Source organism: Numenius arquata, chromosome 1 (genome assembly GCF_964106895.1).
Source record: "Numenius arquata chromosome 1, bNumArq3.hap1.1, whole genome shotgun sequence".
Classification (NCBI taxonomy): Eukaryota; Metazoa; Chordata; class Aves; order Charadriiformes; family Scolopacidae; genus Numenius; species Numenius arquata.
This window is the reverse complement of record NC_133576.1, coordinates 118,453,076-118,470,077: the sequence shown is the minus strand read 5'-3', so window position 1 is coordinate 118,470,077 and position 17,002 is coordinate 118,453,076. Positions and strand designations below refer to the sequence as shown.

General features: G+C 36.5%; 1 protein-coding gene across 1 annotated transcript in view; it reads left to right on the top strand.

Moving 5' to 3' along the window:
* The window catches only part of PAN3 (poly(A) specific ribonuclease subunit PAN3), an 86,654-nt gene extending 70,229 nt beyond the window's left edge, over positions 1-16,425 (top strand). Inside the window, exons 17-21 of the mRNA XM_074151014.1 lie at positions 5,541-5,680; positions 6,524-6,653; positions 9,515-9,579; positions 10,277-10,415; positions 13,465-16,425. Of these exons, the coding sequence (XP_074007115.1) occupies positions 5,541-5,680; positions 6,524-6,653; positions 9,515-9,579; positions 10,277-10,415; positions 13,465-13,605 (615 nt within the window). The 3' untranslated portion in view covers positions 13,606-16,425. The remainder of the gene's footprint in view (positions 1-5,540; positions 5,681-6,523; positions 6,654-9,514; positions 9,580-10,276; positions 10,416-13,464) is intronic.
* Positions 16,426-17,002: the final 577 nt, after the last annotated feature.

The following is a 17,002-nucleotide window of genomic DNA, read 5'->3' as shown; positions in this document are numbered from 1 at the left end:
ACCTTAAATTTAGTATTACAGGTCAAAAAATACTGGTTGAGTAACAGTTTTCACTCTGCTTTCTCTTTTATTATTTTAACAAAAATAAAAAAATAACTAGGTGTTGAATGTGTGCTCACAGAGGAGTAAGTGATCTTTTAAATAACTGCACTTAGGCCTTCTCCTCACTCCTAAAAGGTTCTAGTGTATCTTTATTTTAGGCTCCTAGTTTTTCCGTGCTCTCCTGGCATCCTTTGAAGTTTGGACTCTGCATAATTCCTGAATTAAGAAGAATCCCTTTAGACTTAACAAATACTGTTTCATAGTCGTCTGGAGCATCACTGTGTAGAGGAGTGCCTCTTTCCCTAACTTCCCCTCAGGGTAAAGTACATTGCTTTAGCAGTCATCACATACCCTGTCTGTACTGGGAGTGAAAGACTACAGTAGGGAGTTGGATTTAATTTATTTTCATTAATTGAGCTTATTCACTGTGAGAAAATTGGTCATTCAGAGTCTTCCAGTAATAAATGAAATGTTTGAACTTTGGCCAGGCAGAAGCTAGCTTATTGGAGACCGTGCTCTAGAACATAGCAACGTTTTTTTGGGGTGGTTTTTTTTTTTGAATGATACAGTAAAGCAATTTTCAGTGTATATTGAGTAGTACATCAAAGGCTTCCCTACCCTTCCCCCCCAGCTACATATCAATGGGCTTTTGGTTATAATTTAGTGGAAAACAGCTGAGAGAAGATAAGAATACATGCAAGTGAGGGGTTCCATGCCTAAAAATGTAAAGAGGTTTGTTTTGGTTTTTTTTTAATCTGAATACTTCTTCAAATTTATTTTAATTGCAGCTGGGAAAGAAATCCTCCTGGGATATTACGACATGCAAGTAATTTTAAAGCAAAACATTTAATGTACTTGGAGGTACAAATCTAAAAATACTTGCAGGTACACAAGCCTGTCAAAAGCATTTACCACCATAGCAGCCCAACACTTGGCAACTAACTTGCTTGGTAATGCATAGTTTTGTTTAGGGGGGGTGGTTTTGCATGTTTTATACATTGTTAATATCCAAATTGCTCAGGTATCACTGCTAAACCAGAAAAGAAGTGCTCTTAAACACGTAGTTTGGAAGATCTAAACTGGAGTTAGAAAATACAGTATTGCCGCCTTCTTTGTCACTTCCTCTAGAAGGGCTAGGCTTTCACTATCCATTTTGTTCCTTCAGAGATTCTGGAATGAGTTCATTCCTTGCAATTCAGGAGTCATTTATCATTCTCTACCTTTGTTTGCCCTAGCCAGATAAAATTACAAAATAACAGCTGCTGCTTGTCCTTTTTCCTCTCGATCCATGACCCAGTTCCTGAATTCCTCTGGGACTCCAGCGTGACTGTTAAAAATGTAGGTTATCTCTTGGTTTACTGCCCAGCTAATATGCATTTCCTTGTCGCTGTCTTCAATGGAGGAAGGTATTTTTGTTAGTGTTTGTCACTTTCTGGCTATTTCCCATTGTTAATATAGAGAGGAAAGAGTTTGGCCAGAGCACTGAGGGGCTATGTAAAAGGCATGCAATTGTTCTTTACAGTCTGTGTTAAACATTAATTTATGTGTTCATTTAAGAGTTAAGTAAAGGCCACAGTAAGGGAGCTTAAAAATAAATAAATGAAATATGAATGGCTGCTTGCATTAAAAACAAGGTATTAAACCTATATAAATTCTAGCACATCACTTCCCACCCCCAATCTTTAAGTCTTCTGTCAGTCAGTTACAAGATACAGCTGGGAAAACTATAAATGGTGATGTAAGAAACAGTAGAAAGGTTTAATAAATATTTCTGTATTTGGAATAAAATGAAGGTGAGTCTTATCCATATGAAATTAAGTGAAAACATAAGTTTTATTGGTATAACAAGGGCTATAAGGTTACATTTGCTCTAAGTAAATATTTTTTAATTTAGCAAACCAAAATAACTTTCCTCAGATTTAAAGAAACTAGCTGAAGAGGCATCTGGAGTATTAATGTTGACTTTAAAAAATAAATAATCAAAAAATCTAGGAACTTGGAGGGACTTCTAACTGCAATTCCAGAATTTAAAAGGATAAGTGAATCCACAGAGTTGTAGAGTGGATGAGGTGATATTGATCCAAGCAAAGCAGTAAAACAGGACAAACAAAAAAGTAATGTCAGTTTCAAAGAGTTTATGGAAAACAGATTTGTCAAAAATTAGATTTATTTGACTAGCTTATATGTCTGGCTGATAAAGCTAGGAGTATAAAAGGTATCCTCAGGGCATTTGGCATAATAGCACATACCTTTTTAACATTAAAAAATTTATGCAGAAGGAAAAGACTATTCAATTAACTTTTAAATTGCTTACTGACATATTTGAAATTAATTTGATAACAGGGAGACAGTAACGAAGAGGGCTTTTTCTGAATTTATCTCCTAGAGGCTGGTTTTTAGTCTAATGCTATTTAATATTTCTATCAATGAACTAGTTGATGGTGATAAAATCTTTACTAGCAAAGCTTTCAGGAGATAGGAAGATAAGTATAGGTTACGTTTATTAATTGACTTGCTAATTAAATGGTCATTAGTTGCATGCAAGGTACATTTTTGAACAAAGGGCAGCCTGTACTTAAAGGCGTAAAGCTTTTCCTTGAAGTTGAGAATCAACTTGTTATGCTTGTTATGATTTAGTCACTGTTGATAGTTACCGTAGCAAAAATCTTCTGGCAGGTCTGTGGCAAGAGGAACTAGTGTGATCCATAGATATGAGCAAAGCACGATATGGAGTATAAACAGGGAAATGATTGTACCTAAAGCTGATCTGTACCTTGCACTAGTAAGGCTACTACAGGAATACAGCATTTATTTCTGGTGTCCCAGCTCCAAAGAGGTCTAGAAGTCCTTGTGTGCCTCCCTTAACCTTTCTCTGCCTGGAAGGAGGAAGAGCTGAAGCTGTTGACGTTCTCAGAGGGGAGGTTAGGGCTTAATAGGCATATGTAGATTGCTTCCTTATAGAAAGGATGGTGTATACCAGCTTCTGGGAAACTGTGTACCCTGTCTGCATGGATAGAGTTGGTCAATGGGTCATGGTTTTGTTCCTTCTAAAATAGGAATTTGACTTCCATAAATCCTGATCTTTATGGGTCCCTTCCAATTCCAGATATTCTATGATTCCCTCATCACCCAGGAAAATTACTGCCTGCCTTTGTGCACTTGTATAACTTCAAACATTGGGCATTGTAATAACATTTTCTTTCAAGGTTTCAGCTGTCATTGAATAGTGAGGCAACTCCAGAGAGCAGTTCAGCTCACTCAGAATATGAATTGTCTTGCAGAATTACAGATACCTTAAATGGATCAGACTCTTGACTGAATTGCTTGAAGTTTAAGTTCCTAAAACTAGTGGGATGAATACAAGCCACTTCTGCAACTAAAACAAGTTAAGCATTGACTGTTTGAGGCTGTATTGGTGTGTTGTATCACCTCTGCCAGTTTTTCTATTAGATGTAATTTGCAAAACAGACAAAGATTAAGGTTGCGAGTCAAACACTCAAAAAAACAAAACCCTGAATTTAGAATTTCCTGGCTAATGTTAATGTAAGACTCTTTCTCAACGATTTTTAAAATCTAACACAATCTGTATTATGGAAACACCTATGTAAAGGAAGACTATGTTTTCATAAGATCTTGCCTGAAGTTGTATATTTTCATTTTCTCAGGGTTGTGTGATAATAGAGAATTTATATAGGATATATCCTTATGAATTACTCAAAGTTCGAAGTTATTAAGTGTAAACTAGGGGACTGCAGAAAGAAGAAAGATTGTAGTTAATACAAATACTTACATACTTCTTCTAAGTCTTTTAGCGAAAAAAAAAAAAAATAAAATGCCATTGTACCAGGTGACACGTGTCTCTGTGTAGATACTCCATCAGCATGATTCCTGTTAGTACTATAGCAGCGTCCTCTGCTGCTCACATTAACTACTTCGTAGTGGAAGCACGTGGTTTTCCACTGAAATGGGGTTTGTTGCTCTGGTTCGTTTCTCTTTACCAAAGTACAAAGGAATGCCAATACTCAGGAATTCCTGGTTCCTTAGGAAATCAAGTCTAGCAGATGCCAGTCCCATCTCCTTATCCACCGCTTTGTCCTTATTTCTGTCTCATTTTCCATATCCTGTTTCTGTTTTCATTAGCTACAAGAGTACTATGCTTTTTAACTTCTGCCATGTTGCATATCCATGTTTAAATTGTGCTGCTTAATCATACTTTATATGGAAACAGCAGGGATATTGAAAGACCTGGAAAATGTTGCCTTCAAATGTTACCTGTCCCTCAACACCTGGGAGATGCAGCTGTAGGCAAAGCTCTGCTCAGAGCCAGAGGCAGCAAATGTGGTTACCCCTCTGAGTGAAAGAGCTGTGAGGGGCTGTAGCACATTCACCATCACAGCAGTTTCCTAAAGCTGCCAAATTTTACACAGAACTTTTGATGTGTAGTGCTGCCAAATTTTTGGCCATTCACCACCATACACCATACAAAGAAGGTCTATTCTTTGTATGAGTGCATTCTCTGCTAAATGGCATAGCCTTGGTCCAGACTATGTAGCTGACATTCTTGATGATTAGTAACTCTCACTTTTTTAACTCTGCAAAAATACCTTATTTTCTCAGAAAAAAAACCTCAGGAAACTACTAAATTTATATCTCTAGTTGACTTTTAAATTAATTTTGAAGCAATCATCCAACATGGAAATTGCAGGTGTTTCAAGTTTGGCTAAGTTGTGTACAGTTGAAAGATTTTCTGTGGAAAGAGTCAGGCAGCTTTTGCTATGAATGTCGTTGTCTGCTACTAAATTAGGCTCCTGTTTTTAGGGATGGGCTTTAGAATCTGGTATAGCTTTTCAAAGTAATTTCTGGTGGCTATCTATTAAATTGGCAGAGTTTTCTATTGTGGCAAAGCAGTTTGTATGCAGCGTTCATCTTTTAAGAGCAGTTCTTCTTTTAAGGAAAGTATTTGATAACACTAAGGATTTCTTCATAAAATGTGATGCTGCTAAATTTGTCAGCCATATAGGCTTGTTCCTGTCTAGTTATTTCAAGTAGTTCATATCTCGTCATGCTGGCCATCCTTGATAGGTATTTCTGCATCTCGTATCAAGAAGACTTGCTCTAATTGCCACCAAATCCTTGACTCATCAGGAGCGAGCAGGTGGGTGGTTAGGAGAACCTCTTTGCAGAGCTTCTGCTCACAAGAGTTCTCTCTGGTACTATCCTTAAGCTAAAATTAGGTAAATATTAAGCATTCAAAGACAAATGTTATACCTAGAAATTGCTAGGTATCAAGGCTGAAAATCAAGACAGTTTTTCCTCTGTATGTTTTGACTAATTTAACTTGGGCATTCATATTGAACTATGATTTGAATAGTACTTATTTTATTTGCTTAAATTCTTCTAAGGTTATTGAAGAACCGTCTCTTTTTAAACACCATCTGGTACCATAGGTACTGTTTATCTATATTAAGAATCTTATCTGTGTATGTTTTCCCTATTAGCAAGCAGATCTGATCTCCCTGGGGAAAGTTGTGTTGGCTTTGGCTTGCAATTCTTTATCAGGAATTCAGAGAGAGAATTTGCAGAAAGCAATGGAACTGGTGACAATCAACTATTCCTCTGATCTGAAGAATCTGATTTTGTAAGTTTGCTTAATAAATCTTTTAAAGAAAATTACTACTTCTTTTTAAACATACAAGTGAAAACGTCAAATGATATTTTTATATGCAAGTAAGATTATAGATAACTACTGTTATTGATTTGTCTGCATGTTAAGTTGTCTGCATAGTCAATGCATCGCTAAACATAATCTAAAATTTGTTTGTATAATGCGTATCTTCATGGTGTATCTAATAAAATCAATACCCTTTCTTGTCTAAGTGCTGTTAAAGCTCCTAGTAAGAACTAGGAGCTTAAAGAAAACAAGCATTTTAAGTTGTCTTTAATACTGGGCTTCATTGCCTATTACCTACCATAGTAATATGCCAGTCTTATCTTACATTTTCAGGTGTTGAGAAACAGGCACATTGCCTTTTTGATCAAAGGGTTGAGTGCTAGTTTTTCTTGGCTGCATATTATTTTGTGGTGTTTAGTATAGTCAGCCTTTCTCCTCTTGGAGCCTAAGAGGGAAAAGTAGGAATCTGTCCCCTCCTGAATTTGAAAAACAATTGCACGACAATCTGAATCTTCGCATCTTTTCTGTTGTTGAGTATGTTCTTGCTGTTTGGGTGGGTGAGCTATGCAGTTCCATGAAAGTACACTTCTATCTTGTATAAGTAACTTAACTGACTGGATCTATACATGGAAGTTAACACATATGTTTTTTCTGGTAATATATTTTTTTAAGAAATGCTGCAACTGTCAACTTTGTGTATTAAATGGGCATCAGGGTTAAATAGTTATAAAATCATAATAGGATGGTCTCTCCAGCACTTGCAGCCACTTACTTTAAGTAATCTTTTTGGGGGTGGGGATATTTTGGCAGGTATTTGCTGACTGACCAAAACAGGCTTCGCAGTGTAAATGATATCATGCCTATGATTGGTGCGCGATTCTATACTCAGTTGGATGCTGCTCAAATGCGAAATGATGTTATAGAGGAAGACCTTGCAAAGGTAAATTATTTAGTAATTCCTATGGGAAGATCTATAGTTAGTATTCCCTACAGCTGTACCTTAAGAGGGAATGTCTGCTACTGGTTTTTCCTTTTGTTTGTTTAGCAACCTAAATAATCTGCCTGCAGGCTTGAGAACTCTGAGCTGAAGGTATTGAAAGTCCAAAAGCTTCAAGAACCACTTGTTTTAGGATGTCCTCACCTGGGCTTTAACTAAAATATCTTCATGTCCAACCAGCAGTCTTTGGGAAAAGATGTTCTTTATAGAATGGTTAAAAAGTAGTCTGAAAAAATCAGGCCATGCATGTCATCCAACAATAGATCATGTAGTTTGTGCTAGAGGTTACACAGCAACAAATGTTGCCTTTAAATTATTGGATAGATTTGGATTCCAGTGTCCCTTTACTTATCTCAAATGTTTTCCTTTCCAAATGAATGCTACATCATGGAGGAAAAGGCAGCCATCCTCAGTTTCTGTGGAGTGTGCATCTCTTGTTGTGTGAGTCTGGTTAGTCTATCAAGTTCAGTCAAGGTATCAAGTGCCAACTACAAAGGAAATATGTACCTTGTCCAATGTTAGTATGTATTTCTTCAACAGGAAAGGGTGTCTGCTCATCAGAAGCCACTGGTCACAGAATTTTCTAACAAGACTGAGATACATTACAGAAGGCTTTCACGGTGCTGAAGATGTGTGGGATAGGGTATTAAGTTTTTAAGGATTTAATCAGGTCCTGTGACTCCTTTCCATTACATGCCCTCATTGAGAATTCTTTTTTAAGAGGCAGTAGACAATTATTTGGATTCTGATGGACTGGTTCTCTTAAATTCTCTACCATTAGCTTTTTAGATAACCAATTTCCCTCCTTAGTGAAAGATATTGAAATCTATCAGAAGCAAAGAGCTGTAGAAGAGCAAGGTGGTATCTACTTCGATGCAGAGCTCTAGATGACTGGTGCTCACTCTATCAGAGTCAACCACTACTCCTTCTCTGAAGATATTTAAGATCATTTCTTGTTAAGGTGCCCCAATATGTCTGCACAAATTTGGGCAGGTGGACCTTTTTCCCCAACAAAGATAGAGATTGTCCTGTGATTAGCATTAAGCAGTCTGCATTTTCAGTCAGGTTGTTTGTAGCAGTTACTTGTCACTGGCAGGTGAGCAGAGCCACTACAAATCCAAGTTGTTGCATAGCCCCTAGTTTGGCAATAGCTGTTTGCCTGGTGATAAATAGCAGTTGCTAACTAGCTGTCATAGTATAACTTGTTTGTACTACCACATCCTCAGTAACATCAGAACTACAACATCCCTTAAGTCTAGCCTAGTATCCTCTCTTCATTATTGTTGCAAAGCAGATGCTTCAGGGAGGGTATTAAAACAAGACCAACACGTATGATATTTTTCCTCATACTCTCCAAGCACGCTGTCGTCTGTAGCTTAGAGGATTCTGATGCTGTAAGTGGTATGTATGTAGTTAATAACTTTGTTTTCTTGAAGCCGTGAATATCTCGTTACTCCTGTAAAGCTCACGTTTTACACAGCAGTAACCCCATTATTCTATCCCTTTCCTTCCTCACCTTAGTATTCCCATCATATATATATCACAGCATTCAAAGCCTCAGTTTTTCAAGTCCTCTAATCCACTCTGTAGAAGAGCTCCCTGCCTTACAGGCTACTAAGCCTGAAGAGAGGCCACCTGGAGACTTAGTGCCAGTGTTGTTGCTCAGCTGTGTCACCATTGACTGGAATATGCAAGGCAGTGGCATTCACACAAATGTGGGTTTGGCTTTTGTATTTTTGGCAATATACCAAAAAATTACTTGGAGGTTGTATAGACCTCTGCTAGCTGGACAAGGTAAGTCTTCCCTGTCAGTCTCCAAGTGTAGCTACAATTGTACAAGCCATTCTGCTGTATGTTTTTTAGATTGGTAGTAGAAGTCTTGCAACCCATAGGTTGTCTGAGGTCAAGCTATTATCACCTTGACCTACTTTATTTACCCAGCTGTGCACAGTAATCTACTGCAGACTGAATTAATTTGAAATCAATATGATCATGCATGGAATGAGATGCAGTTTAGCATGAATAATGTTGGAGAGCTGGGCCATTGGAGAATATGAGTAATATCAGGAGAAAATAATTTTCCTGCCAGCTCTGAGCAGCTTTTACTTAAACAAAAGGTTAATCCACAGTGTAATGTCAGCTAGGATGTAACTCTTTACTGTATCCTAATTGACAAGGAAAAATGTATGGAATTATTTTTTCAATTGCATGTATTCTAAACATGTATAATTCTAATGTTCTGCCTTTTGTGTGAACTTGTTCTCATTGCTTTATCTATGTCATTGATGGAGTCAAAATTTATACTGTTTTAAGACAACTTCTAGCTTTTTTGAAAAAACTTGTTTCAAAATTATATTTGGAATCAATTATAATTTGAATGTTTGAATGCATTTCTGAAAAAAAAATTCTGGTAGATTATGTTCCTTTTCATCCTGACCTGAAATAAGGTATTATACTATATACTTCTACAGATCTTGGTTACTGTGTGTGTATATATATATATTAACTTATTCTTCTTGTTTGACTTACTGTATTTTAGTATACCTGTAAGTATACCTGGCACGAGACTAGACTTAGGTTTCCACAAAGAAATGGATTGCCTGAGCCAGTTTCTACTGGGGCAGCAAAGTGTCATTAGTTGTTAAATCTCCACACTATAATTTGAATGTGAAGTGTAAAAATGAGTGTTGGTCTACTGATACATAATATAATGCATTCAATCATTGGCATTACTACTGTGTATCTTTTGCAAATAAGTGTCTTTATGTTTCAGAAACTTTAATAATATCTTTCTTGTTTTCTAGGAGGTGCAAAATGGAAGGTTGTTTAGGCTTCTAGCAAAATTGGGAACAATCAATGAGAGGCCAGAGTAAGATATACATGTTTTCATGGTGTAAAGTGTGTAAAACCCAGTTTGCAGTGCAGAATTTCTTCTCTTATTAATTTAAGCTAAACATTTTCCCCACATTTGAGTATTTAAGAAGCTTGAGAAAAAATAAGATAAGCAGCTTTGACTAAAATGTTAAATAAAGGAGAAGAGATGGCTACAAATAGATACGACAAAGTTGCTTCATTTTTTTAGTGTGGTTTCTCTTAGCAGTCTCTTGTGAGTGACAAAGGTTTTTGAGGAAATCTGTAGCTTGCTTTAGCTGTAGCAGATGGTGTAGATACTGGTTTTAAGGTAATGAATTTTCAGCTTGCTTTTTATCAACTACTATATACAAATGAAGTGTTCATGGTCTGTTTTCCACCCTATTGAATAGACTTGGAGTTGTTTGTAATGCTGGTTTCTCGCACATTAAACATTGAAGATAACTTTTGCTTTCTTCCATTACTTTTCTGTGGCCCTTGGTAGGCATTAGTTTTGGGTACGTCAGCTGAGAAACTTGGATTATGTTATATTCTGTTTGTGGCGGGGGGGGAGACTAATTTAATTGCAAACTATAATGGGTAGCTTAGCAAAGCAGTAAGATTACTCAATTTAGATTGAAGAGTCGTGTGTCTATCTGTGGGTTTTGATTTTCTTAACATTCTGAGCTTTAATATGAGCCTTTGTTTTACACCAGGTTTCAGAAGGACCCAACGTGGTCAGAAACTGGAGACAGGTATTTACTAAAGCTCTTTCGAGATCACCTTTTCCATCAGGTGACAGAAGCGGGTACTCCTTGGATTGACCTCAGTCACATTATCTCATGTCTTAACAAGGTACACTGTACTTGGGTTAGCTTTTAAAAATTTGTTTGGGTTAACTTTCTTTAAAATAATATTCCACTTCAAGTTGTCATTGCCAGGTGAATTCTGTTGATTTAACTGATGGTTATTTTCCCCCTGTTTTGGATGAAAACAATGTATTCACTAAGCTAATATTCAAACATTTATGGATATTTTAAATAAACTTAGTACATTAATATTAAAATGTGGAGTTCAGTAATAGAGCATGAGATACAGTAGTAACTTTTCATCCTAGAATGCACTGAATACTGTGGATAAGCAATGCTGGTCCCTTTATGCTACTCTGGTCTTTCAACACAGCATAAAGGATCCATGAAACCCCTTTAACTGGCAGAGGTTTCTGCTGATGTAGTTGTCACAGAGGATGGTCATAAGGCAAGAGGATCCATACCTAAACTGTGCTGACCAGAGTAGGAGACAGGAGGGCATATCAGGAGGGGAAACTGCAATAAAAGTTTGTGCAAAATCCTTACTGTCTAGGATAGTGCTGGAAAATTTTTGTGACTTACAATGTAAAGTCCACTTCTGATAACTCCCCCAGCCTCTCCAGCCCTTCTTTTTCCAAGGTTGATTTAACAGAGCTGTTTGCAGTTTTCCAAGAGCTGCACCACTAGCAAAATTTTAGCTGAGCGCTCTCTTGATTAATAGCAGGAGATGTGTGAGACCGCAAGATCTTCAGCAGTTGAAGTACTTGTCTTGCTCCATAGATTAAAAAAGTATGTGAGCTGATTTTTTTTTTTTTATTGGCAGATCGGCTTTCAACTTACTTTACATTGTTTTGCCAAACTTCAGTAATTCATTGGAGAATAAGATGCTGCTACTTCCTTTTTTTGTAGCTACTTAGTCATGCCACTCACTCTGCAGAGAATGGTAACGCAGACATTGACAATAGGGAGAGTCAGTGGCTAGTATTCTCTTTTCTAGGGTTAGGATAGCTAACTTTCTCTTCCAGAAAATACTCAGACCCTTTGATGTGTAACAACTGACTTAACTACAGTTAAATCTTTTTCTAAATTGTCAGGGCTTTTAATCTCCTATTAGACCACTGCTGTGCATTTCTTTAACCTCCTTTTTATCTTTCTGGTTGGTGTCTGTAATCACTTTAAAAAGGACATTAAAGGGATTGAGGCTAAATCAAAAAGAAAGCATGTTGATATTCAAATAGGCAGTGAAATGCCATCATGATTTGAAAGCAGTGACCCGTACAGTACTGTAGCAAGAGGGGACAGTCCTGAATTCATAGGTCAGGTAAGAGATGGTGTCAAAGAATGCCTTGTTCTATAAATGTTCATGGCTTACCTTTTTAAACAGAGGCTCTTCTCTTCTGTGGTTGTGGGCTCAGCACACAAAAAAATGTAAGGCTTACAGAACTCTGCTTTGGAAATACACTCCAAAAAACACTTCTGAAACTGTAGAGTGCATAAGTAGAAGTGATTATTTGGGCTTTCCTGTTACACTCCAAAAGCATTCCTTTTGAATGAAAATTACTCTGTTGCTTAAAAAAAATATAATTTTTTTTTCAATGTGGCGTTTTTGGGATCTTTTCAGTTGAGATACTGATTTATGCCTCCACAGGAGAAGAGGAAGAAAGCCATAAATACTGATGTTTAGTTAGCTGTGTGGCTTTCTTAATATAGATGTTCCATATCCTAAATTCAATGAGGTAATTCACTAATTTGTTGAATGATGCTAATAAGAACAGTAGACAATATTTTACAAACACCTTAATTATGACATTTTGTAATGGGTGTTGGAAGAGACTGGTGTTTTTGTCCTTCTCTACAAGAATGAAAAGCTAGTTGGCTTGCTTTTGTCCTTCTGAAGCTATTCCCAAAGCAGGAACATTAAATTTGGGAGGTTCCAGCTTTTAAGGTTATGCTCAGAACGCTATTATAGAAGACAAAGAAATTTCTGCAAGAAATTTCTAACTTGCTGTGTTGCTCCAGACAGCAGCTAGTGGAACATCTCATTGACAAATGGAATTGTTCTTCTGCTATTCAGTACATTTATTTAATCCTGCTGGGGTTGTATTTCCAAAGGCGGCCTCAATAATGTCATATCCCACTTGTCTCTGCCCCACCTTCTGTATTGAAACAAGAAAATTTGTAGTGTCAAGTATTTGGAAATATCAATATATGGACTAAAACAGAGCTACAGAAGTTTTGCATTATAAGAGAGCCTGCAAATTCTCCACTGATGAATATTTCTTTCAAAGTGAGGAGAACGTAAGGTACAGTCTTGGAAGGGACTTCAGCATGTAAAGTAGGGTATTCCTCTGTTCCAAATTAAGATCGAGTGGTACAGCTCCAAAGTACATAGTGTAACATACTTTTTTTTTTTTAATACCAAATGTGAGAAGTCAGAACAAAACATGAGAACAAATGTGGAACAGACTTTAGTCTTTAACCCCAAATTATCTATTTGTTTATGGATTATAACTAGGTAATATTTTTTGTTGTTTGGTTGGGGTTGGGTTTTTTTCCATTAAAGGAAGAAAAGTACCATACAGTTTAGGAACAAATTTGTTACCAGTACTGCCAAAAACATGAGGCTTGGGTTTCTAATGGTTTTCAAATTGCCTGGGGCTGGTCCATCCATTATTTCATTTTAGAGCGGGCAAGAAGTAATTTACCTACCCTGCCTGGAGGCTTGTGAATCTTATGTGCAATTGTAATGTCAAACGTGGTTTTGTTCATCAGGAGCTCTATGGAAATCGGGCTAGGCTTTCTGCACAGGGGAAGATAGCATTGCAGGATTATTAGCTTTATGGAAAGGGAAGAAAACAATGGTAACCTAGTCCAAAGGTCTGGAATGTCCATCAGGTTAAGACCAAAATGTCTCGATTTTTTGGCAAGTACATTGTTGTGGTGCGATTCAGATCCTTCCTTTCTGTAGCGTTAGCAGATTTGAACCATGCCACAACAATGTTCTTGCCAAGAAATTGATTGCTTTTGTTATTGGGGAAATGTTTTGCCATTTCTTTCACACTTCTTTTATTTTATCTTTTGCATTCTTGTTACAGTTAGATGCTGGTGTGCCAGAAAAAATAAGCCTCATTTCCAGAGATGAGAAGAGTGTACTTGTGGTAACTTACAGCGATTTAAAACGCTGCTTTGAAAATACTTTTCAAGAACTGATTGCAGCCGCAAATGGTCAGTTGTAGTATTTGCTGAAAGCATGCAGGACATTGCTGAGGAACTTAACCAATAGCAAATTGCACTACAGCTGAATTGTTGTTGTCATCTCATTTCACATTTGGGAAACAAACAGGAGATGAGCAAAGCTGCTTGCACTTCAGTCAGGTACACTGTTACTTGAAGGGAAGAATGTTTCACTTATCCTAGAGCTAAGGCTGCCATTGGAGGCTTTATCTGTGAAGAATTTATTTTAGATTAAGGAACACATCAGGTGCATGATGTTCCTGCTTTTATTTTTTCCACTTGTATATGCACTAATTTTAATTTTTTTAAGACTTTTCTGATCTCTGAAGTTTTGCCACATTGTATACTTAAGGGAAACTCTTTGCAAGGACATTTCTGGGATACATTTTTGTCACTGAGGATATAGCAAAATTTATTCATTTTTGATATTATTTGCACCCAGAATAGCATAAAGGACCAGGTAAATAATTTAATAGAAATTGTGTTCTATTAATGACCGTTTAGTTCATAACCTCTGTAAAAGTGTGTTGTATGCAAGCTCTGTATGCCACCCACTGTTAGCTCAAAAAAGAAATGTGAGAAGACAAAACCTTTCAAAACCAGTCAAGTTGAAGTATCGGTGAATTGACAAAAAAGGAAAGAAAGTCCCCTGTCATTTGATTTAAACCTTGTCTAAGCGAAGTGACGAAAATAGCAACATGGGAAACATCTCTAATTTAAAGAGCATATCAAACTTGCTCTAAACACAACCAGCGCCTTTTAAAAACTGTTTGTACGTTTTCCTGCTAGTCAGAAGCATTTACATTTATGCAATTTTTTTAATAGATTTTTTTTTTTAAAGAAATTGTTTAAATGCCTGAAGTTTCAGGAGTGTATTACTTTAGGTTATTTACAGTATAATTTTTGTATAAAGTTCTGTTCTTTGAACCACAGCTTTATTATGGTACGCTACACTGGATACAGATACAAAGACACTGTTAAAAGAAGATTAACTAAACACAGCAGTTGTCTGGCATCAAGAGCTTTTCAAGTTTTACAGCCTGAATCTGGAGGGATAATGATCTGCTGTGCCTTTGCAGTCACTGCTTAGCCCAAAGTAATATTACTTTTGATAATACTCAACACATGAATTTTCCTGAAGTAATTCAGTCTCAAAAGTCTGGAATTTTCCTCCTCAATTAACTTTCTAATATTTGGACATGCAGTTGTCTCCAAACTTGGGTATTCATGGGATTTCTAGTTAAACACCTACACTTTGATACTGAAGACTGCCAAATATGTAGGAATTTCCTTTCTTAAAGCAGTAGTGAAGACTGTATCTACCCTTTCCCAGCACTGAATGTTTTAATAGCACTGGGTGCTCACCATGAAGAAAATGTGGAAACTCAAAAGGTCAGGACAGACTCTAAGCACTTGCAACTGATGTTACTGACATCAATTTTAATAATTCTCAATATTTGTAGTTTTCAGAGAAGTTTTTAATATTTCTCTGTCCACTTTTATAAGCTTTAAAATGATTCTCCGCCTTGAGACTTGCATCAAGAAAAAAAGCAACTCTCTTCACATCGAAAGCTTTGAAGACTAGGGACATGCTTTACACATTTTAGAAAATGTGGTTGAATCCACATTAGGTAGCATCAGTTGTTGAGTTTAAGAATCGATTATTGTTGCATTTGATCGAGTGAATTTTAAAAGGAACATAATGTTTAATATTCAAACGATAACAGTTGCCAGAATGTTCTTTTTAATATAAAAGGAACAGGAACTTTGAAAAGTGAACATGCAAAACAGTCTTTTATCATTAGCTCATGTATTTGAGGAAGAGCAGCTGTCTTTTATATGTTTTTTGACAAATCATATTGTAATTCTTTTGTACAAAAAAGAAGTACTTGTATTCTAGAAGAAATATGAAATGCTTAATTTATAAGCGGGCTGAGGTTTTTTCCAGTATTGTTTTCTTTGAAAATGAAAGGGGATCATCTGTTCAGTTGTGGGGTTTGGGAACCTTTGAAAATTTAATTTGTGGACCAATATTTTGTGAAAGTGTAAGGCAGGGGTAAAATAGGGCTTGAATTCTCATCCTTTTTAGACCAGCAAACCACCCTCTGCAAGACATGTCTAAATTGCAAACCTGTGTGTATTTGCATAATGTCAGTTTGCTTCAGCCCCTAGTAACCTCAGGACTTGGTTTAAAAATAAAAAGGTAGACAGCTAATAAGTTTTCATACGTAATGTCAGCCAGAAAATATTTGGTGTCAGGTAATGCATAAAATAAAAAAAAAAAGTTGAGCTTTGTTTTCTATTTATTTCATTTGGTCCGTATTTGGGAATGATTTGAACAGTCTGAAGTTCAGCTTGGGTGTTTTTTTGGGGAGAGCCCTTCTACCCCATTTTAATTCCATTTAGAAGGTTGTCCTAAAGTTGTAGTTTGATCCATTCGTAGGAAGAACTGTGTATCTGTATTTAAAAAGAAGAGCCACCAGGATGTGCCCTCCCAGATGGGAAATTTAATTCCGACCTTCCTATTTTTTACAGCTAAAAGCACAGAAGGGACAACCTTTGAAATCATTTGATGTTGGTCATTTTAATTTTTGTACCTGTTTTAAATTCTGTTGCTGTATTTACTATATTGTAAATATTTTGTTGAGGGTACCTATGTATTTTTGATTTGCCCTTGTTTCAGTAATTCAGGTGTCAACTGCTTCCCCTAAAAAGCACCAGTATGTTAAGTTCTAATGTCATGATCCCAATATGTGTTACTCATCTTTAATCCTGTTTTCATTCTTCATGTGTACAGCAGTATTTTTAATAAAGAATACCAGAAATAACGTGGCCTTATTTTGACGATGTGAACTTGGATACAGGGCTTTTCAACTTTGGTACTGGAATTGTATTTCATTCTGTCATATTTCTTTTGTATCCACTCCATCTGCAATGCAGAGTTTAAACAATCATGAGTCACAAGGTGTGTTTAGTGCTTGCCACTTATAGTATATCAGAGCTCCTAAAACTTACAGAAGTTGTTGACTAGAATCATGCTAATACACATTTCCTTAACTCCCAAGCCAAGTCCCATCTGCTTCTGTCAGATCGGGTTTGCTTTACTGGACAAGCCCTAGTTTTGAAAACTCTACTAAAGTACCCTTACTTTCATGTTTTTGAGGCTTTTTTTGCCCAATAACAAAGCATATTAATTTCTCTGACAATTTGCATGTGGAGTCATTGACAGCTTCATTTCCCAGAGTTGTTTTTCTGTATTGTTAACCAGCAAAGTTGAGGTGAGTTACCAATTGGGTAAAATCTCCTATACCCATCCAGATGACTGGATGGTTATGTAACATGAAATTTTGTGCAATATATGAAATTGTCAATATTCCTTGCATACATTTAACAGGGAAT